Source organism: Phacochoerus africanus, chromosome 10, assembly GCF_016906955.1.
Source record: "Phacochoerus africanus isolate WHEZ1 chromosome 10, ROS_Pafr_v1, whole genome shotgun sequence".
NCBI lineage: Eukaryota > Metazoa > Chordata > Mammalia > Artiodactyla > Suidae > Phacochoerus > Phacochoerus africanus.
Genome location: NC_062553.1, coordinates 55,003,267 through 55,030,425, shown reverse-complemented (window position 1 = coordinate 55,030,425; position 27,159 = coordinate 55,003,267). Strand labels below are relative to the sequence as shown.

At 38.5% G+C, this 27,159-nt stretch overlaps 1 protein-coding gene and 1 pseudogene across 6 annotated transcripts in view; one reads left to right on the top strand and one right to left on the bottom strand.

Annotated features, from left to right (window-relative positions):
- Positions 1-496: 496 nt before the first annotated feature.
- Positions 497-27,159, bottom strand: part of EXOC1 (exocyst complex component 1) — a 55,294-nt gene continuing 28,631 nt past the window's right edge. For 2 of the 6 annotated variants that reach the window (XM_047798054.1, XM_047798057.1), the window contains 11 exons: positions 25,085-25,234; positions 20,103-20,208; positions 15,603-15,647; positions 13,820-13,983; positions 12,500-12,607; positions 11,274-11,350; positions 10,537-10,765; positions 7,121-7,304; positions 5,858-6,057; positions 2,746-2,940; positions 497-1,180 (listed from right to left, as the gene is read on the bottom strand). In XM_047798054.1, the coding sequence (XP_047654010.1) occupies positions 1,028-1,180; positions 2,746-2,940; positions 5,858-6,057; positions 7,121-7,304; positions 10,537-10,765; positions 11,274-11,350; positions 12,500-12,607; positions 13,820-13,983; positions 15,603-15,647; positions 20,103-20,208; positions 25,085-25,234 (1,611 nt within the window). In that variant the 3' untranslated portion in view covers positions 497-1,027. Of the gene's footprint in view, positions 1,181-2,745; positions 2,941-5,857; positions 6,058-7,120; positions 7,305-10,536; positions 10,766-11,273; positions 11,351-12,499; positions 12,608-13,819; positions 13,984-15,602; positions 15,648-18,976; positions 19,001-20,102; positions 20,209-25,084; positions 25,235-27,159 lie in introns of those variants that run through there. The other 4 variants (XM_047798056.1, XM_047798058.1, XM_047798055.1 and 1 more) reach the window with 3 other exon arrangements.
- Positions 26,087-26,731, top strand: LOC125137353 (small ubiquitin-related modifier 2-like; annotated as a pseudogene).

Genomic DNA, 27,159 nt, shown 5'->3' with positions numbered 1-27,159 from the left:
AACCTATACCACAGCTCACGGCAACACTGCATCCTTAACCCACTGAGCAAGGCCAGGGACTGAACCCGCAACCTCATGGCTTCTAGTCGGATTCGTTAACCACTGTGCCACGTGGGAATGCCAACAGATTTTCTCTTAACATGTCACTGCAGAGCTGGGTCACACGGACACACACTCCTAGACAAAATATAGGCAACGGAGAACTGCACTGTTGGGGGCAACCTTGCTGCCCCTTATAATCGCCTGAGTTTATAAAACCTGGGCCCCACCTTCCCAGATTCTTATTTCCACGGCTGGGTGAGGTTGAAATGTCAGTATTTTTAAACATTTTCTGAACAATTGTAATATGCAGCAGGTTGAAACCCAGTGGTGTTCTACACCACTGCTCACAGCAACACCAGATCCTTAACCCACTGAGCAAGGGGATTGAACCCGCAACCTCATGGTTCCTAGTCAGATCCACTAACCACTGCGCCACGATGGGAACTCCAAAAAATTTTGATTTTTTTGAAAATCTCTTTATTTCAGATTCATAGCTACAGTCACATAATCCTCAAAATCCATGTTTACAAGTGATCCAGGTTTACATCACAAGATCCCTATGCATACGCACATTAGGCAAAGGGAAAAAATTCTATATGTATTTTAGTAGTTGCATGGTTTCCAAGTGATGCTGTACTAGTGAAAACTGAAGAACACCCAATGCATTCGACAAAGGATAACCACTCTCAAATACAAGAAGCAAGGCATTAAAGGAAGGTTTCTGGTTTAGGCATAGAAAAATGCTAAAGGCATTTATGATGACATAAATGCTTTAAGTTAGTACACAACCTATTGGGCAAATAAAACTACTACATAGGTTGGTACTTTCATTCCTGAATATTTGTGGTATGGTATTCTCCATTTATGACACTTAAGTAACATAAAATTTCAAGTCTGGGTTCTCAAAACAGTTGCTTGATATTTCTGAATAGTGTCTGGTGTACGCAGGGTGCCTTTTTCATTTGTCTTTCTTCTTTTATGAGGGCTAGTGGGACTGTGCAATGCTAGAGCAATAATCCAGAATGTCCTGAATGGTGAATTCCATTGTAACACCAGATCCGGGGTAACAACGCGCTATCAAACCTTCAAAATGCTTGTACTGGCGGATAAATTCGTCCTGCATGGAGTGCCACACGACCTGAAATAAAAATGAGGATAAAAGCTGCTCAACTGCAAATGGAAATAATATATAGTCCAGTATGCTGAAAAAAAAGTCAAGACATATTCTAAGAAATTAGGACAGCATAATAGTTAAGAACACACATCTGGAGCTAGAATCCTGGCTCCTGCACCTGCCAGATGTGTGACCTGAGATGCTACATCACTCCTCTGTGGCTCCAGCTCCCTATCTGTAAGCTACAGTGATGACGGTAATACCTTCCTCACAAGTTCTCCACGAGGGTTAAATGCGTGAATGTGTGTAAAGCACTCAGAACAGAGGTGACACAGTAGCACACATGACACATCTGAGCTGTTTTCACATCCCCTCCTTACCCAACACATGTGGATATGCAACCCAGCCTGGCGACTATATGAAGTGTAGCAGTTAATGCCCAGATTCCATTTCAGATGAAAGTCTGACAATTTCTTTATCTAAAACTGATGATGCAAAACACTGCTGATGCCCTGGAGGGCACCGAAATGAGTCAGACAGATCATCTGTAGGCCAAGGAGTTGACAGACCTGAGGCACACACTGACAGCTATCTAGTGAGCAGTGACGCTCAGGGACCCTTATTTGATATCAGCACAGCACACCGTGTGCCCCGGGTGTCACTCTGTATTAAGTCGCAGGCTGACTTGGTGAGGGAGGCACTGTGAACACCGCCTGTATCTGTCAGTTGAGCAAATGCATTCTTCTATGATTTTCCTTGTAAACCCTAAATCTCCCAAGTTCTCAATTCCTAATAATCAACCTAAAGACTATTCACTGAATCGTTTGACACTTTCTGCTTCATCTTTCAGCTCAGGGTATTTCTTCCATCTTGAATACCTCTTCTGCTACTTTATCTGCTAAGTCAGTATGTGACTTTGCTTCACGAAGTCCTCCATGATGCCAGAGTCAGCATTATCCTCACGCTGCTTGGGGTCTCTTAGGATGGTTTACCAACAACAGTGGCTCGGTCTGTGGTTTAGGCCTGGCTCTACAGTCCATCGGCCATGGAACCGTGCTGTATTACTTCACCTCTCTGAGTTCTGATCTTCCTCAGGTGTAAAACAACGACAACAAGAGGAGTGCCTGCTGTACAGGCGAGTGTTATTTCTACTTCTCAAATAAAGAAACCGAGGCTCAGAAAGGTTAAGTAAGTTGCTCCCAGTCCTGCAGCTTTATCTGGAGCCAGATTATGAACCCATTTCCAAGCCTGACCCCCATGCTCAGAACCACTCCACTGTACCACCTGCCGTTCAATTTCCTTTCTACTCTCAAAACAGAAACAAGACAAAAAAGCAACAAAAATACTCCACCCCAAACAAAAGAAAAACTGTGCCTCGAAACAATAAATGTAAAATAGACAGGAATAGTCACATAAACTTGTATAAATATTAATCCTTTTGGCCTCACAACTCATCGATCTGCTCTGTACATTAGGGAACTTTCCTCGTGCTAACATTAGAAAATGTCCAGCCTTTCTAGAGGACTATTACAGAAAAAAGCGATTGTGTGTGGCTGTGCATCTAGGATGGTCAGACGACCGAAGCATACCTGCAGTAGGTTCTCCTCTTCGCACAGGTGCTTATCGACCTTCTTGTAGAGGTTGTCCAGGCCTTTTTTCACCTCCTTCCCAGGATACTCTCTGATAACTTTCCGGAGCTCCTGCTTGTTAAATGCAAGCTGATAGCTTACTTCCTCCTCTCTTATACCCTGTGCTACCCGAGCTTCAACACCTTCAAAGAAATGCTGCAAGGAATGAAAAGGAAGTGGCTAAGAACTGCTGTCATTGTCACGTCAATTTAAAAACAAAATCTGGTTATAAAGTAGTATCTATTCACTGTGTAAAAATCGGACAATGTGTGAAAATATAAAGGATACAGCAACCGGAGTTCCTGTTGTGGCGCAGTGGTTAACAAATTTGACTGGGAACCATGAGGTTGCAGGTTTGATCCCTGGCCTTGCTCAGTGGGTTAAGGATCCAGTGTTGCCATGAGCTGTGGTGTAGGTTGCAGACGCGGCTCGGATCCTGTGTTGCTGTGGCTGGGTGTAGGCTGGTGGCTAAGCTCTGATTAGACTCCTAGCCTGGGAAACTCCATATGCCACAGGAGCGGCCCTAGAAAAGGCGAAAAGGCAAAAAGACAAAAAAAAACAAAAAAACAAAAAAAAAGGATACAACAACCATCAGCTATTATCATACCTCTCAGAGATAATCACTGTTAACATTTTAGGTTTCCTTTTGGTCTTTTGATGTGTGAGTACATAAATGAGATTGTAAATTTGCATGTTGTATTTTCCATTCAATATTTTATAGGTTTTTTCCAATGAAGAAAGTTTAATGGCTGCATAAATATTCCATCCAATGACTGAACTACAGTTTGTTTATTCATTCCTCCAGTATTAGGTACTTAATATTTTTCACTTTTTTTCCCTTGGAGGTGGCAAAATCTACTTGTTAAAAAAAAGTTTATTATTGGAGTTCCCATCATGGCGCAGTGGAAAGGAATCTGACTAGGAACCTTGAGGTTGCTGGTTCGATCCCTGGCCTTGCTCAGTGGGTTAAGGATCCAGTGCTGCAGTGAGCTGTGGTGTAGTTAGCAGATGTGGCTCAGATCTGGTGTTGCTGTGGCTGTGGTGTAGGCTGGCAGCTGCAGCTCTGATTTGACTCCTAGCCAGGGAACCTCCATGTGCTGTGAGTGTGGCCTGAAAAAAAAAAGTCATAATACTATAAGTTCAGTTGCCATAAGTAACTTTCATACATAGGTATTTACCCACATTATTGATTACTATCCAGTATAAATTTCTAGGAGTATAATTCCTGAGTAGTTTAATTGTAAGAATTCTGAAGATTCTTCATATACACAAATTGCTTCCCAGAAAAGTTCAATCAATTTTTATTTCTGTCAACAGCGTATGAGACTGTTACCTTACCATCATCAGCATTACCATAATTAAAAAAACCTTTGCCATTTTAAAAAGTGAAAGAGGTTTACCTGTCATTACATTTCACAATTCTTTGGCTATAAATGAAGTCAACCTGCTTTTCATATGCTTAGTAGTAGTACATTCCAAACCCTTGCTTATTTACATATTGGGATCTTAGTGCTTTTTTTATTGATTTTAAAAAGATCTTTTATATTAAATATACTGACTGTTGTATTGTTAGAAATATTCTTCTCAGATGTCTTCTAGTATAATTGGGTTTTCAATATGCACAGTGATTAGCAAGTCTTCATTTGAGCACAATATGATTTAATACTGACAAGTATTAAATCCCCTCTCATTATTTTTCTCTAAAATTTTCTTAGCAATTATTATTATTTATTCCTCATTAAATTATTAATTATTTGACAGTAATTTTTTGGACAAGCCTATTCCTGGTGCTTTTAAAAATTTGTTTCTACAAAGACTTTTTTTTTTCTTTTCCAGGGCTGTACCCACGGCATATGGAGGTTCCTAGGCTAGGGGTCTAATCGGAGCTATAGCTGCTGGCATATACCAGAGCCACAGCAACGCGGGATCCAAGCCACATCTGCGACCTACACCACAGCTAACGGCAACACCGGATCCTTAACCCACTGAGTGAGGCCAGGGATTGAACCCGCAACCTCATGGTTCCTAGTTGGATTTGTTAACCACTGAGCCACGACGGGAATTCCTACAAAGACTTTTAATTTGTTATTAAAACATACAGGAAGTAGATTGTCTTTTTGATATATTTATTTTGAACCCTACCACTTTACCAGACAAAATAATTTCAACATATTATATAGAGGTAATTATAATTCTGCCTCTCCTTTCTATATTGTTATGTTTCAGGTCTTACTGCATCTGTTAGACCTTCCATAACAATGTTGAATAATAAAAGATCTATCAATGTTTCTGCTTTAAATTTGATTTCAAAGGGCGTGTCTCTCTGTTGCAGTGAAGTATCATGTAGGCTTTAAGTCTGGGACATACCTTTTACCCTAAAGGAGTATCTTTCTGTTCTTAAGTTTTACAAGGAATTGGCTCTATATTTAACTAAATGTCTTTTAAGTATTTCTTTGAATTGCTGACAACAGATACATCATTTTTATTTGACTCTAAGTTCAAACTGAAAACCTGTAGAAGATGACTAATCATACTTTGGCTAAAAGTCAGTGAGAAGGGGCCATTTAGATTCTACTACATTGCAAAGTTCTCTAAATTATCACTTCTTACTTGTTCTGATCAGACTTGCTCTGAGGAATGACAAGAAATGAAGAGAAAAGAAAAGGTAATGAACAAACCAACTTTTGGTTTTCCTCTTATCTTGATGCGAACCAGGCACGCAGGTTAGCCATTTAAGAGGTAAGGAATGGAAGGGTCTGGTAAAATGGAAAAGCCAAAATCTAGTCCATGCCCAGCTCTGCTACCTGCCAGTGCCAACTCTGTACTGACTTTCAGTTGCTTCACCTGTAAAATGGGGTAACACCATCTAATCCCACATCATGCTCACAAGAATTAAAAGAAGTAAAGCGTGCAGAACATCTGGTAGTGTCTTGCTTGCTGGCAACTGCAGCATCTGGGTCCCTCCTTCCTCATCCGTCCACATCAGTACGTAAGCAAATTCAAAATTAGTATCTACTGTGTTATTCACACATGTTCACACAAGGAAAAATATACTGAATGAAAATACACCCACATTTAGCTTTTCAAGAGGTTGTCCTAAAGAGTAAATGACGTAAGACTGAAGGTGGTCTGTGTATTTTTGTTTGGCTTCTTTTTTTTCAGCTTCTAGACATGAGATTTTCAAACGAGAAAGTGTTGCAAAAATATGGTGAAAGTTTTCCATCATGACTACATCCCTGGGCGTCTTCTGGCTTTCGTTGGCCACTTTCTCCACTAAAATGAAAATGGAATAACACCATTCTGGTATGAGTATGACTGTATTTGGCTATGAAAAATTTACATGAATTCTTTCATTTGTAAGTTTAAGAAGCACATTCCTGGATTTAATAAAATAAAACATATTGTATGGAAGGATCTTCACTAAATACTAAACAAAGCTAATTAAAGAAGTAATTTTGGGAGTTTCTGCTGTGGCACAGTGGAAACAAATCCAACTAGGAATGATGAGGTTGCAGGTTCGATCCCTGGCCTCACTCAGTGGGTTAAGGATCTGGCATTGCCGTGAGCTATGGTGTAGGTTGCAGACGTGGCTCAGATCTGGTGTTGCTGTGGCTCTGGTGGCTACAGCTCCGATTCGACCCCTAGCCTGGGAACCTCCATATGCCACCAGTGCGGCACTCAAAAGCCAAAAAAAAAAAAAGGAAATAATTTGGATGCAAACTATTATAGGACAGATAAACAACAAACTCCTACTGCACAGTACGGGGAACTATTTTTAATATTCTGAAATAAACTACAATAGAAGAGAGGAAAAAAAAGAAATAAAACTGTGATAGTATGACCCAGTAATTCCATTTCTAATAATTGATTCTAAGGAAATTATAGAACAAGTATACAAAAATGTATGAAGAAAAACAGAAACAAACTAAAAGTCTATTTTTTTTTCCTGTCTGTTTAGGGCCACGCCTGGGGCATATGGAGGATTCCAGGCCAGGGATGGAATCAGAGCTGCAGCTGCTGGCCTACACCACAGCAACGCAACACAGGATCTGAGCTGCATCTGCAACCTACACCGCAGCCCATGGCAACACTGGATCCTTAACCCACTGAGCGAGGCCAGGGATTGAGCCTTTATCCTCATAGATACTAGTTGGGTTTGTTACTACTAAGCCATGGTGGGAACTCCAAATTTATGAAATCTTTAGTTTCAGAAAACTTAAAAAAAAGACTATTGAATATGGAAAATAATAAACATATCTGTCCTCCAATGTCTGATTTACTAGAAATAATGAAAACAATCAACCAAAAAATTCTTTAGGATATAACAAAAGCTTACCGTTAACAAACACCCCTCTGATAAGTTTAGTATATGCTTTATCTAGGTCTCCACGACGCTCAGCATTTTTAAAGATCGATTCTGCAAGTCCAGCAAATTCTTCAAATTCAGCCACAAATGGAAGAATTCCTACTTTACTCTTCTTTGAGATCTTTACTTCTTCCATTTGCCTTATCTGGTTACTCTAAAGTTAGGCAGAAAGCAAGGGAGGGAAATATCCCAGCAACTTAGAAACAACATATAATTAAAAGTAAATGTATACATCATAGAGATGGGACATAATTCAGTGCCTAGAACATTTTGGACATTTACTAAAGATTAATACAAGAGGATAACTAAGAAAAACTATTTCTATAGATTGAAAAATACATTTATTTTATTTAAGAAAATAAAGTCAAGGGAAAAAAATCCAAATTATTTAAAACAAGATGCAATCAAAGAAGTGAACTGCATGTCTTTGTTCAGAGTAAAAACAACAAAAAACATTTCTATAAGGTAATTACTTATTCTAAAGTTGTTAGGCAAAGTGCTTGTGTAAGATGGAGACAAACTGCAAAAGGGATGTTTCACACAGATTCTAGACACTTGGGGTCAAAATGATCCATAGGTTCAATTAGGATTCTGTGTATTTCTCAGGGTAAGCTCTATTCACAGTAAGAATCAGATTGCCAAACAGTGCTGGATCATTTTCAACTCCTACCTAAAATTTCATTGTGTTGAGATTTTGGGGGTATAACTTGAAAACCATTATGGCATATGGATTAGAAAAGTTAACTGTTCTGTTATTCAATATGGCATTGGAAGTCCTAGCCACAGCAATCAGACAAGAAAATGAAATAAAAGTAATGCAAACTGGAAAGGAAGAAATAAAACTCTCACTGTTTGTAGATGACATGATACTTTCTTTACATAGAAAGTCCTAAAAGACACCTCCAAAAAACTACTATAACTAATCAATGAATTTGGCAAAGTTGCAGATAACAAAGTTAATATACAGAAATCTATTACACTTCTGTATACTAATAAGGAATTATCAGAAAGAGAAATTAAGAAAAGAATCCTGTCCACAATTGTAACAAAAAGAATAAAATATCTAGGAATGAAGCTAACCAAGGAAGTAGAAGACTTGTATTCTGAAAACTGTTGGTGTAAGAAATTTGAAGACAATAATAAATGTAAAAATAAACCATGCTCAAAAATTGGAAGAATTAATACTGTTAAAATGACCATACTGCCTAAGGCAATCTAAAGAGTCAGTGCAATCCCTATCAAAATACCAATGACATTTTCCACAGAACTAGAACAAATAATTCAAAAATTAGTAAGAAAACACAAAAGACCACAATAACCAAAGCAATCTGGAGAAAGAATAAAGTTGCAGTTATTATGTGCCCTGACTTGAAACTATACTACAAAGCTATAGTCATCAAAACAGTATGGCACTGGCACAAAAAACAAGACACAGATATCAATGCAACATAACAGAGAGCCCAGAAATAAACCCAAGCTTATATGGTTAACTAATCTATGACAAAGAAGACAAGAATATACAATGAGGAAGAGATAGTCAAATCACATTATTTTCAAAGGTTTAATAGTGCAAATCCATGTCACTATAAGTGTGAAGAATCCTGAAAAGCAAATTAAATGCAGCTAAGAAATGCACTGGATTGCAAAGTCCAGCTTGGCAGTCTTGATATGTCAATTACCTTCTAACTGTAGCTCTAGTTCTTGCCAGGCCCTGTTCCTTGAAGAACACTTTGGGCTTGGCCACCAGATAAAAGTACCAAAGTCAGGTGCTATCTATTCCACTTTCTGTAGTCATGTGACATTCATGTTTTTGGCTTAATACACACAGACCCATCCATTACCTTTACCAGCACACCCTAGGTTCTGATCTTGTCCTGAGTACCAAAGTGTGTAACACTTCCTGAGCACACACAATCAACTATTCATTGTGAAAAGACATGAGTTAAAATAAGAAACAGAGTGATGACAGGCAAAAGGAACCATCTTTCTCCCTTTGGTAAATAAAGGTAGATCCTTTAAAACTTATGCAATTTACGAGAAAATAGGAGTTTATACCTTTGCCCAGGTCAATTTTACTGGATTTCTTCACTTTCCAGGCTTGAAAGTAACATGAATATTCTTTAATAGACTATTATTAATTAGTATTACTATTACCACCACCACCATCACAAGTGCATAGTTAGTCAACTCTTACTCTGCGCCAGGCCATGTGCTAAGCACTTCACGTGTCTAGGTCTATCTGGTACTACATCTTACGCTTTTAACAATTAGGTTCTATTGGGTTGAGAGATATTATACAAAGTTATATTTTACTGATAAAAGCAACAAAACCTTGATATTCTATAAATGCATAGTGTTAGTGTTCCAGCTATATTCCATGGGACTCCTCTTAGCCTTTGGCAGTTCTTCCTTTTCCTTTTGGCTATCAGCTTGGAAGCAGACCTTTCAGGTTTATCATCACCTCTGGAGAGGGCAGGGTAGGGAAGAGGATAAGTCTCCAATAGTCAAATCTTATATTTTCAATGCCATGTGAAATCACTTGGTAGGGAAGGAGGACTGACAAGTCTGTTGAGGTGACATTTAAGTTTTTACAGTGGACACAAACTGTTTTTAAATTTTCAGAAACTCAGATACTATTTCTTTAAAGTACAAAAAAATGATATGAATTTTAATTGCTCTTAATATTTTTATTATTCTCCCATGAGTCTATGGATATTTGAGAACTGGATTTAACTTAGAGGTTACACAGTAGAAAAATTCAGATGATAATTATTTTTTCACATACTAGATATATTAATAAAAGGAAACGTTTGTTTTGCAACCTGGCCCAGTCCAGTCCAGTTCATATCTACAAACCTAACAGAAAAAATAAAGTTGTTAATGATTTTTTTTTCCTATTAGAAAATGATGATTGCCAAAAGTTAACATAGGAACAATTTATTCTTAAAATAAAGCAATATGATTATTAAAGCTATCGAACAGCTTAATCAACTAAAATAACCCAACTATTAATGGTCTTATTGGATTATATTAAAAAAGAAAAGCAATAAATTCAAGTGATAGTTTCAACTGTTTCATTAAATCTATGGCACTAATCAGTCAGCTGAGATTACAGCTATTCAGTGCACCTCTGAAGCAGCTGCTGCAGCTATGCCTCCTACTCCAGGACTTGCCAAGGTTCACAGTGTGGATGGGAAACTAGCACATACAGCACCATCAACTCTGTTCCTGTGTACTGCAGACAGCACCCTGCTTCCAGGTGCTGGAGGATGTGAGCAGTAGCCCCCCAGGCAAAGCTGGAAATCTCTTGCTTTAAATGCAGTTTTTTTTTTTTTTCCCAGTGGTTAGAATTGGAAGTTACTTCAAACAACAAACAAACAACTTACAATACATTTGTCAAAGTTCCTTTTGACAGTCACCAAAACATTTCCCAATGTAGTACTCAGAAAAGAGGCAGGGTCCACATTTTGGGCAGTCCACACATGATGACTCATTTTGACTAGCATGTAAAGGGAGTTAAAACTATCGATTTTGTCTCCTAATGCAATAAGGTTGTTGAGTTCTGGCTCAATGCAGCGAAATATTTTAATCATCATTTGGCGGATCATATCTTTCCTGTTTAGGAAACATACAAAATAGAGGGAAGTTATTACAAGTTACAGGTGTAATCCTCTGGTTATACAAAAAATGACTAAAATTTGCTATTTCAACTAACACTGCCCAAGTATGATGACCTAATTACTCTACAGTGGTTTCAATACAAACATGTTTTTTTGAAGTGAGGTTTTATCACTCAAAGTAACTTTGGTATTTGTAAAGCTGGGTCCTGAAATGTGCTTTGTGATTTCTGATAAATACATTGCGATTCAAACACTACTTCCTACCAGCAAACATCAAAATGGACTGCATTTTTGGATTCCTAGAGAAGGGAAGAGCCGCATCATAAACAGAGCTGATTTTACTTCAGTAAGATGTTTGGTGAGACACTGGGGAGCCAGGCCGGTGGGCTCAGTGCTGCCAAAGTTATGGGGTTATCTGGACTCCATATCGAGACGCACTCCTTTCTGCTAAGTTTAAAGTTCATGTTTTTCCAAAACAAACAAGAGACAGTAACAACACCTACTCAGACGAAACAGGCAGTGGTGTGCCAGAATTATGTTGCCGTGACAATGTTCCGCCATCGAGGTCCTCTGCTTCAGTCTGCAAAAATTATCAGGTACTTTACATAATAAAAGACCAACAATCTGACTAGTTTCTATAGTAATAGCCTGCTCAGTCTTAAAGTTCCTAGGAGAGAATACAGTAGGAGAAATAATGATTTTTAAAGGTGATATTACTGATAAAATGGTGTAATTTAGTATGCTGTTTAAGAATATTCAGGAAATGCTTTGTTCTGAGATTTTCCTGGAGAATTACTGTGGCTAGCGTGAGAAGTAGTGTTTGTGTGTTCACTGGGCGGAGTAGAGGGAGGGAGAGGAGGCTGGGGGTGTGTGGGAATGGGAGGGCAGCTCAACAAAAAGCTGAAAACATGTAGAAACAACTTTCAAGAGTGAATTTTAAAAATTAAAGAAATCTCCTTGATGAAGAGTTTTCACAGAAGCCAACAAGCAATCAAATGCACTGCCAACACCATCCATCTACAACAAAAAAATCCCCAAACATCTGAAGCAATTTCTCATTCACTTGAGGACAGCTTTTCATATGTTGGTTCTCTTTTTAAAGGTGATCTTAATGTAAAAAAAAAAAAAAATCACTTGATTTGCATTGTGCTTTTTAGTTCTTCGAAATATTCTAGCAAATCTCTCACTTTATTTTCTTACATTTATGCCATTAGGGAGGCATGATGAATAGAGATTATTATACCTACTGCACAGATGAGGAAAAATAGGGATTAAATAATTGACTTACGGTCTCATAGTTAGTAACAAAGCCATAAGAAAGACTCAGGTATGAGGCGTCACCATTCTTTTTCCTTTCTTTCTTTCTTTTTTTTTTTTTAAGAGCATGGTATATAGACTCAAACATCTTTTTTATTTTTTTAATTCTAGTTTTTCTTGATGGGTGCTAAAATACTAAAATTGTATTTTAAATAATGTTTTTTACAAAGTAAATTCAGACATTTTCCCCCTCACTAATTTAGAGAATGTCTGGGTCTAAGATCATCTAGAATATTAGATTAGATGTCCAAACTCTATTACTCTTTTTATTATCTTATATGAAAAAAGTTATTATAAAAATCCTTACATTGTAAATTCTTTTTCTTTTCTGATACTGAAATTGTGACATATTAATTATGTTAATTATTCCACAGATGATAAATCCTAGCCAATAAACAAATGTGAGGCATACCATCATTCCTGGCACACTTGGATGTTGCTGCAGTTTGAAAAGTTTCCCTATGAAGTCCTGTTCTGCCAGACACAGGGGCTCCAGCTCACTGAGAACCTGTTCAAAGATCTGAAGAAAACCAAAATGATCCTACAAAGAACTGAACCAACATGCTTACAATAACATTTTATGTTTAAACACTTTTCTGAGGGGACTTCATAATCTTAACAGAACCCCCAAAACACACACTCCCAAGACTGACAGGACAATGCAGTATTATGGAGGCATAACAGGGCCAGGATATAAACTCACAACAACTATTCACTTAAAGTTGGAAGGAGGAACACAGAGATAAACTTTTAAAACTTGTTTAATGCACTGCAGAGAACAGTTTTGCTTGATAAAAGCTGGTTCCTCTCCACTTCATAGTTGCTCAAATAACTTTACAATATAAGCATTTCATGTGTGGTTTTTTCTTTTTTCTTTTTTTACTTTGTAGGACCACACCTGCAGTGTATGGAGGTTTCCAGGCTAGGGGTCTAATCTGAGCTGAAGCTGCCAGCCTACACTACAGCTCATGGCAATGCTGGATCCTTAACCCACTGAGCAGGGTCAGGGATCGAACCCTCAACCTCATGGTTCCTAGTAGAATTCGTTTCCGTTGCGCCACAACAGGAACTCCCACTTTATGATTTATAACTAATTTTAATAAAGCTGTTATGTCATTTAATTGATAAATCACATTTCAGTTGTCATTTGACCAGTATTTTTTTCAGATTCAGAACTGCAAAGTAAGACATGGTTAATTAAAAGAGGCAACAGAGCCCAAATCTCTGAGAACAATTAAATCAATAAATTGATACTAGAAAACGAATATTAATTTTTAAGAAGTACTTGTTGGGAGTTCCCGTCATGGCTCAGGGGTTAATGAATCCAAGTAGGAATCATGATGTTGTGAGTTCGATCCCTGGCCTCACTCAGTGGGTTAAGGATCCAGCGTTGCCGTGAGCTGTGGTGTGGGTTGCAGACGTGGCTTGGATCCTACGTTGCTGTGGCTCTGGCGTAGGCTGGTGGCTACAGCTCCGATTAGACCCCTAGTCTGGGAACCTCCATATGCCACGGGAGCGGCCCTAGAAAAGGCAAAAAGACAAAAAGGCAAAAAAAAAAAAAAAGGGAAGTACCGTTGGCATTCCCTGGTGGCGCAGTGGGTTAAGGATCTGGTGTAGTCACCACCCCAGCTCGGGTGGTGGCTGTGGCATGGCTTTGATCCCTGGTCTGGGAATTTCCGCATGCCGTGGGCTCAGCCAAAAGAAAAAAATAAGCACTTGTCTTTTACTTTACCTTATCAAACTTGGTTCTGTCAGCAACATCAAGGTCAGAGGCAGACATGTTCCCCATATCCAACAAAGAAGATGACTGAGATCTGCGATTCCCTGAACTCTGAACACTGAGTTTGTTTAGACTAGACGTAGATCCTGTTAATTTCCCGGAACTTCCATGAAGACCTAAGAAATAATAAAACTTTAAAAGCTGTGACCTTCACGACTAAAAGACCCAGAGCTAAACCAGGGCTGTCGGTTACTGTCTTGGCCTTCGGGGTTCACACTAGTTAGGGCAGGAGTCTACCACACAGGTCAGCTGTAGGGTGCCTTTCTCTTTCATTAACATGTGTCCTCTTCCTGAGCGTTCTGTAAAGAGCAGTGAAACCACACAGAGTCACAGAATAGACTGAAAGGGATTGCAGAGATCATGTCATGCTCGGCCCAGTCTCACCACAAAGGTTAGGTTGTCTAATGACCTCTTTCAAGTAGAGGAGGGTTTCTGTCCTACTCAAAAGACATGAATATGGATGCAAGTCACTGACTCCCTGGAGTACTAGCTAACATGACTGTTACATTCCTGAAAAAAAACCCGCCATAGCCCAATATTCTTTGTCTCCACATGAAATCAACATATTAGGCTGAACCATATGAAACTGCCAATACTCAATTATTCTTGCCCTACCAAAAAAGTCAATTATACACTATTTGAATTAATACATTCCTGAACCCAGAAACTTTGCTTTTACAGTAAATTAACTGATTAACTAAAGTTCTTTAAAAGCTAAACAAAATGAAAAGAAAAAAAAAAACCTGAAAATTTGCTATATTTAAAATTCAACTAAAATATAATACACTTATCATTAACTATATTTATATAGGACATCTGAGTTCCACTGTAAACATAGGTATCTATCACTGCTATGAGGAAAAATGAGAAAAACATATGTGCACAATATCCTACCTATATCGAAGAATTAAAGGATTCCACTTTTAAAAACAATGTGATATTCAACATGCAATTCATATGATTAGACAAATCACTCAATATTCCCAGTAGATCACTAAATAATGATAGAAAATAGGCACTAAAATAAAAATAAAATTTGATCTCAAAGATGTAAAAAAAAAAGTGATATCTTTACTCAGAATTAAATGTCAACAATAAAAATCTTTTTATTCCTCTTGAATATTTCTCGCTAACCTGTATTATTTGCTGATGGCCAGAAGGGACAAATGACATAGTAAGTGATGAAGAGATAGGAGGACAGGGAATTCCTGCCATGGTGCAGCAGGTTGAGGATCCCATGTTGCCTCTGCAGTGGCGCGGATGCCATCCCCGGCCTGGCACAGTGGGTTAAGGATCTGACATTGTTGCAGTTGAGACACAGGCTGTAGCTGTGGCTCCGATTTGATCCCTGGCCCAGGAACTTCCATATGCCTAGGTGCAGTTGAAAAAGAAGAAAAATACAGAAGGACAATTAAAGACAAACTTTGGATTCATTATGCAAAATCCGACCTTATCTATAAGAATTTTCATAGTTTCTAAACACAGCCTGCAAACAAAAGTATAACGGTTAAGACTTTTCATAAACTTCTGACTACCCACCATGTGTTTTTAACTATAATACATAGTTCTTGGATATAGTCATACCACTGCCATCATGTTGATTTTCTTTGACCAATACCTGGCAACTTAGAGCAATCAATATTTTTGGTGTAACTTCTTTCAAGACAAATAACTAACTTCTAGACATTAAACAAACATGCATGGAGAATACCTACTAGTACACAAGCATACTCACTCTCTGTTTCCTGTTTGACAGCACTTTCTTTTCGGGGCAGTGTAGCTGTGATGGATTAGGTTGCAAGCATCAAAGACAAAGACAAGTTAATAAACTGCAATTTGCACAAACCATGCACAAGAGGAAGTTAAAGCTCTAGTTTAAAAGACACATGCAAAGAACCATGAGCATCAAGTCACGAGAGATGCAACACATGTTTAGTTGGTCAGCTGCTGTTTGAAAAATTACATGACAGAAAAAACTTCACTAGTCTCTTTATGTACTGTTTTATGCAGGTATTCAGGTAAAAATATCTATATTTATAAACCTCCCCCATACTTTTAAATGATCTTTAAAAAAAGTTTATGAAGCTGATGTCCTTAAAGATTGTATTTGCAAGTTTTGGTTCCTGAAGAAAATACAGTTAAGTAAATACTTTAATACAGTGGGCATTTATTAGAATGAAGTTGTAGATTTAGACATTAAATGTGGCAACAATCTCGTATCCAGTGAAAAGCTCCTGAAAGGAACCTCCACTATATGAAATGATTTTATACTCCATTTTATAAAAAATTACATAACACTTTAAAATCATTTTCGAATATCAAGCTGAACTACGTAATAACTTAACTGGCTTTTTTTAGGTTTGTGAACACCTAGGATGAAAGGTATAAATTACAATACTAACTGATTATCAGGAGATGGGCTGATGGAAGGGTAAAGCTGAGGGTTTAACAGTTCTAATAGGAACTGGGGCTCTTTTAGGGGCATCTGGTATTTCTTTTATCTAAAGCCTCTCTCTAGCTGACATTTATTAGATCAGCACTAAAAATCATCCTGAGAAACATTCTAAACCCAAATTAGAAGTGAATGTGAAAGGTGAAGAAAGAAATTACAGACTGAAAGAGAAAAGACTATAAATCTAAAAATATTTAAAAAAATAGAAAACAACATGTCAACTGTCAGTATCCCTGCCAAACTTCAAGTCCGAGTATCACCTACTCAGGCGCCATGGCAGAGACATGGGACTCTTCCCATCCTCCTTACATGAAGCTCAAGGGAAGAGGAATTGCTAAGGCTGGACTTAAGGTGGCGGCAGAGAGGGATGGCCAGAGCCACCAGCAGGCCAACCTGGACAGCATACTCTGGTGGCCTTAGTGCCAGGGCAAAGGTACTTCATACTTTTCTATTTTTTCAGTAGTTAATAAAGAATACAGAGTTACTATCAGTGCCCCATTTAGGGCTCATAAGAAGGCTATATTCTTTATTGGCAATAAGCAACAGTATTTCAATAAACTTTTATATATCTTTAAATAATCCCTGCTAGATTATAAGCTTTAGGAGGGTAGGGTCTTTGCTCATTGCTGCATTCTCAGTAACTACCAGTGCTTATTACATAATAGGTAATTCTAAAACATTTACTGAATAAGTCTTCCAGTCAGGACTGAATTCAGTATTGTGTTCAAGACTCTCTTTGGAATCAACAAGCTTTCTTAATTTAGTAGAGAAAGAATGAAAAAATGATTTTGGTATACTTTAAGAATTTGGAATATTAAATATGAGGAAATAATTATGCAAATGCATACATTTATGGGTTAAAGTAATATATGTGTGTGTAACTATCTCAACTGCAGAAAGAAAAAATGGGTGATTTTAAAAATAATCACTCAATTTCCTCTGCTTGCCTTTTCATTAAGTACACCTACAGAATAAAAAGGGAAAACAAAACACCAAAGTATCAATCGTAGGGGGCAATTTCACATCTCTGAGGATATCAAAATAAACCTACAGATCAAAAAAAGCAAAGACATACCTAAAGACCTTATCACAAGGGAAAAGATACTTCACTGGCCTTTTAACATGATTCTGAATGATCTGAGCTGAGATGTTAAAGATTTGAGTGGTTCAAGAAGAAAGTATCCCCTGAATCTCCAAGACCAGACTGACTACACCATCTCCTTTTGTAAAATACAGTTACTCTGACTTTCCAGTCTTATGAGGGCCTAGGACTCAGCATTTTTAGAGCAAGTAAAGAAACTACCTTAAAGTTTATTCATAATTACTTAATTCTGATTCACTGAAAATTTATCTTTCCAAAATTTCAGGTTTCTCTTTTAATTATAATTACTATTAAAACTGATTTAAACATAATTTGGATCACTGAAGAGATAGCTTTTTTTATATGTGTTTTTTTTGGTCTTTTTTTGCCATTTCTTGGGCTGCTCCCACGGCATATGGAGGTTCCCAGGCTAGGGGTCAAAACAGAGCTGTAGCCGGCGGCCTACACCACAGCCACAGCAACACAGGATCCGAGCCACGTCTGCAACCTACACCACAGCTCACGGCAATGCTGGATCCTTAACCCACTGAGCAAGGCCAGGGATCGAACCCGCAACCTCATGGTTCCTAGTTGGATTCGTTAACCACTGAGCCACGACAGGAGCTCCTGAAGAGACAGCTTTAAAAAATTTACATTCTACCTTATTGAGATAAATCATTTGTATTTAACTTGAAATTTATTTTAAAATGTTTGCTAAGAAGATCTTCAAAGAAGAACAAAACCGTTTTTATCTTCTGAGTTCTGTTTTTTATTTCGTTTTTCTTCTCTTGCAACTGATAAGTAACAGAATTAACAGAAACTATAATTTTTTGGTGCCATCCACTGTTACAATTTACTCTCCTAGTCTTTATTATTTAATAGATACCTAGGAGAGATATAATTTTAACAGTGTTTTAAAACTATAAAAGTACCCTCTAAACTTGTATTAGGTTAATTAAAAAAATTTTTTAATAAGATAATTAAAAAAATCCCTCTGGGGTAAGAAAAGAAAAAATTAAGGTTTCAGGTCAATGCAATGATATTATTAAGATACTATTTTATTTGATTTAATTCATACTTCTATTTTGTTATTTATCTCAGTAAGAATCTAAGGCTTGATAAACTATTTTGATACTAGGATTAATAACCTCCTGAGGAGATAAGTTTAGAAAGATTTACCTTTTACATCAGTTTTCACTGTAGAAGAGTTCTCTCTGAATAAAATGGTACACTAACAAGTGGTGACAAATATACTAAATGAAAACATTAAACATGTAACTGTATTAATAATATGCTGCTTACCGAAAAAAAAAAAAGAGAACATACTCACGGTGAAACATTAACAAGAATATAAACACACTGCTGTTTAAGAACAATTAACCTTTAGGATGAGTTAGCATTTCTGTTTCCAAAAGCCTATTGTTCCAAGATTCTTATCAGTGTCTTTATCGAAGTGTAACACATTGTACACAGATTCAAACCACTTCAAAAATCTGGACTAGTATAATCAACATATTAGTGTTTTATTTAAAAAAAAAAAACCAAAACACAAACCGGTGAATCACAACATAATTACCCACTAAAGAGAGTCTTCTTGGTCCTAAGGAAAAGAAGGGAAAGGTTAGCTATCAAGTTCTGTCCGCGGGCTGGTTCTGCGCGGCGTCTGGGCACAGGCTCCTTTCACCCAGCAAATGCTAAGCTCGTGGTTCTCAACGGAGCTATGCAGACACTGAGCGGACACTGCAGCCACTGAAGGCCAGGCTGTGACCCCAACAGCACACAACTCCATCCAGAAATGCTAAGCTCATGGTTCTCAAAGGGAGCTTTGCAGACACTGAGCGCACACTGCAGCCACTGAAGGCCAGGCTGTGGCCCCAAGAGCAAGGACCCCACCCAGAAGGATGTCCAGAGATGTACATGCAAGAGCACAAGGTGGCCTCAGCAAACCACTTCCTCGAAACTTGATACTTTCACTGGTTATCCTTTCAAATCAGGTGTTTTTTTGTTTTTGTTTTTTTTTAACACATTTAGGAGCAACAAAAATTAGCATGTTTCAAAAATATCTCTTTGGAAAAATAAGGCATAATCATGGAAATTTTGGTGATATGTTTCAGAGACCCTCAGAAGGGGAGAAAACACACTCTTTTTGATTCAAAATAGCCAGTGAGAAGTAAGAAGCCAGGAATCATTTTCACTTCCCTGTGGAGAGCAACGACTTAAGAGATCACAGACTTGCCTCCAACTGCTAAGAAAAGTCTTCTAGGAAACTAGAAACTGAACCCTCAACATGTTTCCCTACCAGACTGCACTTCACTTTCTGGCCAGCCTCTTCTTCAAAGAATGTCCCTCGGCATCCGTGTGCGACTGGTTCCAGGACCTGCCTCGGTATCAAAATCCATGGATGCTCCAGCCCAACAGGGACCTTCCAATGCGTGGGCTGGGCAACCATGGATGTGAAGCCGACTAGACTTTTAAACACAGCACGAACACCTAAGTGCTGTCAGACCCACATACCGCAGGATTTTAATTAGTAAAAACGTATTTACAGAAATGCCTATAAATCAAACCAATGCATTACACTTATGCTTTCATTAATTCTACTGTATCTCTTCCACTTTGTCTAAAAAGCCTTGAATTATTTGTCATAAGTAAAACCATTTTTAATAGAACAGAAAACAATGGACTGAGGTGTCTAAGCTTACCAAACTTCTTGCTTTCTTTAGTTGTGCCGGTCATCTTGATCTTTGCAACTTCAAAGAAATCTTTGATTTCTCTCTCATAGAGTCGTGATATATAATCCATGTAATTCTTAAAAATAAAAGTAACATGTACTTCTCATCAATAAACTAACGTAATAATGTCCATTTTTCAATGCCCCCCAATCCTCTGTGCTTGTTTTGATTTTTGCGGTTTTAAAATTTTGATGCATTTCATAGGATATTAAAAAAAGGCTATTTTCTGTCTTAAAAAAAACTGAACTGGCATCACAATTTAGAAAAATATGAAATTGAACATAATCACACAGTTTCATTTTCACATAATACCTTCCACATATTTTAAATATAGTTGCAGTCATACTGTATAGGGTATTTGGGTCAGAACAATTATGTTTTTCCAGTTTCATACTTTAATGACTGTGCAGTATTATGTTTTGTTGATATGCCACAATATACTAAACCAGTCTCCTAACAGGCCGTTTATGTGGTTTCAATGTTTTGCTCTGATTGACAGTGTTACAATGAGCTTTTCACCTCTAAAGAACTGTTTCCTTGGAATAAGCTCCCAATGGTGAAACTACAATGCCAAAGAGTAAGGGGATCTTTATGATTCCTCTTCCAAACCACCCTGTTGCTTTAAAATGATCATACCAGACAGCGCCAATGGCAATGAAGGAGCACATCTAGTTTTACTGTTTTCAGTTTTCATAATTCCATCATTATGAAATTACAGTTTCATAATTTTTTTTAAAAAGCAAATTTAATTAATCCTAGTTCACATGAAAATATCTATTATTTAACATACAAACTTATTTCTTCATCATATTTGCTTACAGCAACATAAAAATATTTTATATATACCCCAGGAAGGATTCTTCAGCAGTGGGACATCATGCATTTTTCCAACTCCTAGGTTAAATACCATACACAGAATTTCACTAAATTCATTTATTTTTTTATTTTTTTGCTTTTAGGGCTGTACCCATGGCATATGGAGGTTCCCAGGTTAGGGGTCTAATTGGAGCTATAGGTGCTGGTCTACACCACAGCCATAGCAACAATAGATCCGAATAGCATCTGTGACCTACACCGTGGCACCTAAACCACCAGTTCATGGCAACTCTGGATCCTTAACCCACTGAGCAAGGCCAGGGATCGAACCTACAACCTCATGGTTCCTAGCTGGATTCATTTCCGCTGTGCCAGGATGGTAACTTCAGAATTTTCACTAAATTTAAATAAATCCCCAGCAGAAAAACTGCACCTAGCTATTCTTTTAAATTTATCATGGTATCTAAACTTCAACTTCCTTTATTTCAAATTAACATATCCAGTCTTAGAACAGGTTCACTTTGCTTTAAACATCAGATGCACCTTTCAAAGGTATATATTATTTAAATATTTGTATAATTACAGTTCACCACTGATTTTTTTTAGGTATTTTACAGATATAGCCTCATAAAACAGTTTTTGAACAAAACATAATATAGATCCCGCTTTTTTCAATTCGTAGGCCATACACATTTCCCACATAGGCTCTATAGGAAAAGTTAGTCAAATGGGGAATTCTTTCCTGTGATCTTTGTGCAACTATAAAAGTAAATAGATGCAAACTATGACATTTAGAATATGGATAAGCAATGAGATCCTACCATACAGCACAGGGAACTACATCCAATCTCTTAGGATACAGTATGATGGAATATGAGAAAAAGAATGAATATATAGGTATGACTGGGGACTTTGCTGTACGTCAGAAATTGGCACAACACTGTAAATCAACTATAGTTTAATTAAAAAATAAATTTTAAAAAGTAAATATAAATTAAAATATACCCTAAAATTATTCCTATTTCAGTGGGCTATTTCACTTTTTCTAGCATCTCATTTACTCAAGTTTAAATTCTCATACAAATATCGATGACTACAAATCAGTAAATGATTGACAAATGGGAAATGAGCTCCTTAACAATTTGTAAAACCTTCACGAGCGGTTTCTACTTGCAACAGACTGCTGGCCAGCGTACCCATACTGCTCAAGTGTACATTAACCATCCGAGCGATTCAAAGTTTCAGGGCAGCTGTTCTGGTATCTAGAAAACAGTGATTTGAGCAGACTACTGGAAACCATCTTTTTCAAAGTGACTGAAATGACCGAATTCCTCTAGGTCCTCAACAGACTCACAGGTGGGGAAGGCCACAGACAGGTGCGACTCGGTTCATTCATTTACCAAATTTTGAAAGATTCTTCTTAGCACCTTGTATAGAGCACCTCATTTAGAACTTCACTGTCACAAGGTTAAATGCCGTTACCTCTGGCAATGTTGGCGCCCTTGTTCTGGTACAGAAAACTCCATGCTTTACTTTCTCGTCACACACAGGGAGCTGAGGTGGTGAGGAGATTCTGAGCAACCTTCCAGACTGACTGTCACCCTCGGGGTGTTACTAGGAGAAGAAGCTCATTTCCTACCTACATGTGGATGGACATGGACCATCTCTAGTACTAACTGCCCCACAGGCATAACCCGGAGCCACAGCTGGGGAGGGGCCTCTGAAGAGCTGAGCTCCTTACTTGACCAAGGCACCTCTGTTTGCCTTGGGCTCTAATTACTTATACAGCAAAAAGCAGGGCTTTGCTTAGATTCAGCCGTAAGAGCTGGGGCAGGGTCTAGTGGTTCTTATCCCTAAAGAATTTAAAACTGGCTCTTCCTGGTCCTGCCAAAAAGTGTGAGCTATGTACACCCAACCAAGTGCAAATAGTATCTGGATTTAATTATTATCGTTATTTATTTATTTATTTATTTATTCTTTTTGGGGCTGCTCCTGTGGCTCATGGAAGTTCCCAGCCTAGGGTCCAACTGGAGCTGCAGCTGCTGGCTTACGCCACAGCCACAGCAACACCTAATCCTTAACCCACTGAGCGAGGGCAGGGACTGAACCCACATCCTCATGGATACTAGTCGAATTTGTTTCTGTTGTGCCACAACAGGAACTCCTCTTTCTCCTTTTAATGAAATTCCACTTTTTGAATACTTCAGCAACCAAATTAGATTATAAGGCATAAAATAAATAAAACACATGTCTGTCAAAAGTTCAAACACAGGATCAAGTAACATTCCTGGGAAATAAGTCAATTTCATTTAAAAAAGCTCACTGACATTGTCAATTGAAAATATACCTGAGCAGAGAATGAGTTCATTACTCATTGCTAGATTGGCTCTTGTCCTGTTTTTTCACTATGAATTACCTTCATGAATAGTACTACATTATATATAAAGACTGGGCAGTCACCGTCACTGAGAACAAAATTAGGCAAAAAGCTTATTGATTATTTTACTTATTTGAATATTCACTAGGGGACAAAGCCCATGTTGGCACAAAACTCTCAAAGGCGATGTAACAATGTTTAATTATTCAAAATATTAATCCTCCTAAAACCTCAAAAGGCAGAGATTCCAGTATTGCAACAATTTCTCTTTAAGCTATGTCCAAGTTAGAATCCTGCTCAATGAAAACAAAACATGACACAACAGCAGAATACTGAACCCACAGGTTCCTGCTGCAATGGACATTTGTTAAATCCAAGTCAGAGAGGGTCACTCCTCTACTCAAAGCCCACCAACAGCCCTCTCCCTCAGAGGATGTGCCATATTCTTATAAGGTGCACTGTCCCTCCCAGAACTGCCCTGTCTACCTCCCAGCTCCCTCCTGCCCTTCTAATCCTGTCCCTGAGCTCCAATCACACCTGCCCCTGGCTGTTCCCTGACCTCCAACCACACCTGCCTCTCACTGCTCCTGGAGCTCCCTAGTGTGCTCTAGCCTTGGGCCCTCCCACTGCCCAGGGAAAGCTTTCATCAGAAACTCCCACTGCTCGCCCTTGCTTATTACTATTACTCTTTTTGGCCCCACTGTGGCATGCAGAAGTTCCTGGGCCAGGAATGGAACCTGCACAACAGCAGTAACCAGAGCCACAGCAGTGACAATGCCAAATCTTTAACCACCAAGCCACCAGGGAACTCCATCAGCCCTGCTTATTTATTTATTTATCTTTTCTAGGGCTGCACCCACAGCATATGGAGGCTCCCAGGCTAGGGATCTAATTGGAGCTGTAGCTGCCGGCCTACACCAGAGCCACAGCAACTCAGGATTTGAGCCGCATCTTCGACCTACACCATAGCTCAATCCTTAACCTGGTATTAGATAACGCCCTTCCCTCATTTCTGTCTTATCTAACCCCACTCACTACTCCAATTAGTTCAGGTCCACCGTATCCCGTGATGTTTTCTCCCGAGGCTTCAGGTCCTGGATTCCCCTTCTCTGCACTGTCCCACACTTCACCTCACGTCCAGCTCAGCATTTACTTTCCTGCTGACTGTCTGAAGAATGTTCCCCCCAGTCAGACTCTGGTGGTGGGGGCTTCTGTGGGAGCCATTCCTCATTCTTAGTGTGCATGACAGTGAGAACAAAATAGGCACACAGTCAAAATGTGGTGACTGACAAAGAAATAGACCATGACATGGCAATCAAATTTTCCTAGCTGGTTTATCTCACAACCAGGAGTAGAAACACCCATGCTTCTGTGTGCCTGGAACAGTGGAATGCTTGCTCAGTAAACATGTCCACCGTATTTGTCTAAAGAACATACTATAGATTTTTAGAGGGCAAACATGTCACAACATCTTCACAACCCTAACTTCTACAAAGAAACTAAGGACATCATTACAGCATTTAACGGAACTGAATGATGCTTCAGGTTCCAGTATGGCCTAATCCTATATACTGAAGTTCAAAATTTAACTCTTTATTTATTCAGGTAAATAAAATAAATGTTCTCCCTGGCTAATGAGCACTCAGAATTTCAATTATTTTCTGCTTTGCTAAGAATATACTACAGTACTTCAATTGTTAGGGAACTGAACATATGACCTCTTAATCCTACAAGATTGTGCTCTTTAGCGAGTGCATACCTTTGTTAGCCCCTCATACTTTCCGTAGTCGGTACTCTTCAGCCACTCCATCAGCTTGGCATATCGGAGCAAGTCTCTATGAAATGGATGATGATTAGGTAAAGTCAGCTCAATTGAGTGCTGAGCAAGAGTGGAACTCTGATCATGACCCTAGAGTGAGTAGATAAGTACATAAATATCATTGACAGGATAAAGAAACACCGTGGTAACTAAAAATTCTACACAAAGATCACATGTGGCCAAGCAAAACCAGCACAAGACAGGAGAGTCAGAGCCAAGTACTTACTGTCTTTTTATTTTCCTGTGTATCAACTGTACTACCAACCTCAAATGGTCATAGCACAACAATGGCTCGTGGCTAAATCAGCTACTCATTTCATCTTCTTAAGGGGCTGAGAACAAGTGTGTTAATCAAGTTTGCCTCTCCCATGCTGTATCATCTTGCACTTTACTAAGCAAATGATACAAACCGTATTAAGAAACACACCAAAGATGGAAGCCATTCAAAATAGTCTGCATCTATGGTATTCCCATGAGAGTATACAGTATTTAAACAACAGATGAAAACATACAGGATACAGAATTTCAGAGCTAGGAAAGACTACAGATGACTATATCCTGGTCTTTCCAGGATAACCCCTAATAATAAATAATTTTAATTTCCCCATTAGTTAAATAAATATGATTTTATTTTTAATCCTTGACATGACTTACATTAATTAGTAAGTTTTCAAAAGCCTAAGACAGATGATGCACCCTGACTTTTGTTTCAGAGACTGCAGACCCGGTAGACCATCTGATCTGACAGAACAAACTCAAGAACCAACTGCAACTCAGAACTCAGTGATTTGCTCAGGTCGCACAGGAGGAAAGCTAGAATCTTAGTCGTGTGAGTCTCACTTCTGTTTTCTTTTAAAAAATACATCAAACAGGTGTGCTCGTCTGGTGTGGACCTGGTACCTTTTTTGTGAAGCGGCAGCTGAGGAGAGTCTGGCACTCGCCATGGCTGACGAAAAGCCCAAGGAAGGAATCAAGACTGAGAACAACGATCATACTAATTTGAAGGTGGCGGGGCAGGATGGTTCTGTGGTGCAGTTTAAGATTAAGAGGCAGGAGTTCCCGTCGTGGCGCAGTGGTTAACGAATCTGACTAGGAACCATGAGGTTGCGGGTTCGGTCGCTGCCCTTGCTCAGTGGGTTACCGATCCGGCGTTGCCATGAGCTGCGGTGTAGGTTGCAGACGCGGCTGGGATCCTGCGTTGCTGTGGCTCTGGCGTAGGCTGGCAGCTACAGCTCCGATTAGACCCCTAGCCTGGGAACGTCCATATGCCGCGAGAGCGGCCCAAAGAAATAGCAAAAAGACAAAAAAAAAAAAAAAAGATTAAGAGGCATACACCACTTAGTAAACTAATGAAAGCCTATTGTTAACGACAGGGTTTGTCAATGAGGCAGATCAGATTCCGATTTGACGGGCAGCCAATCAATGAAACAGACACACCTGCACAGTTGGAAATGGAGGATGAAGATACAATTGATGTGTTCCAGCAGCAAACAGGAGGTGTCTACTAAAAAGGGAACCTGCTACTTTACTCCAGAATTCTGTTCCTCCAGACCAAGAAGACATTCTCAGTTAGAAAACCACAATTTGGTTCTACCACATCCTGACTACTACAGTATAGTTTTCTCTGTTCTTTCATTTTCCCCTTCCCCATTCCTTTATTGTACATAAAGTAACTGGTGTATGTGCACAAGCATATTGCATTTTTTTTAAACTAAATGTCCAATGTTTTGATTGACATCAAATGGAGATGGGATGGGGAAAAATACTGGTTCTGTGAAAATACCCCCTTTCTCCATTAGTGGCATGCTCATTCATTTCTTATCTTTATACTCCAGTAAGTTATTTTGCTCTCACTGCTTAACAAAACAACAAACAAACAAACAAAAAGAACAACATAAAAATCCTTGCATATCTTGTTCAACTGGAGAATTTTAACATTTTCATTTATTATTGTAAAACCAAGGACAATTTTATAACTTTTTTGTACGTAGCTGTTACATGTAGGGCAATCTGTC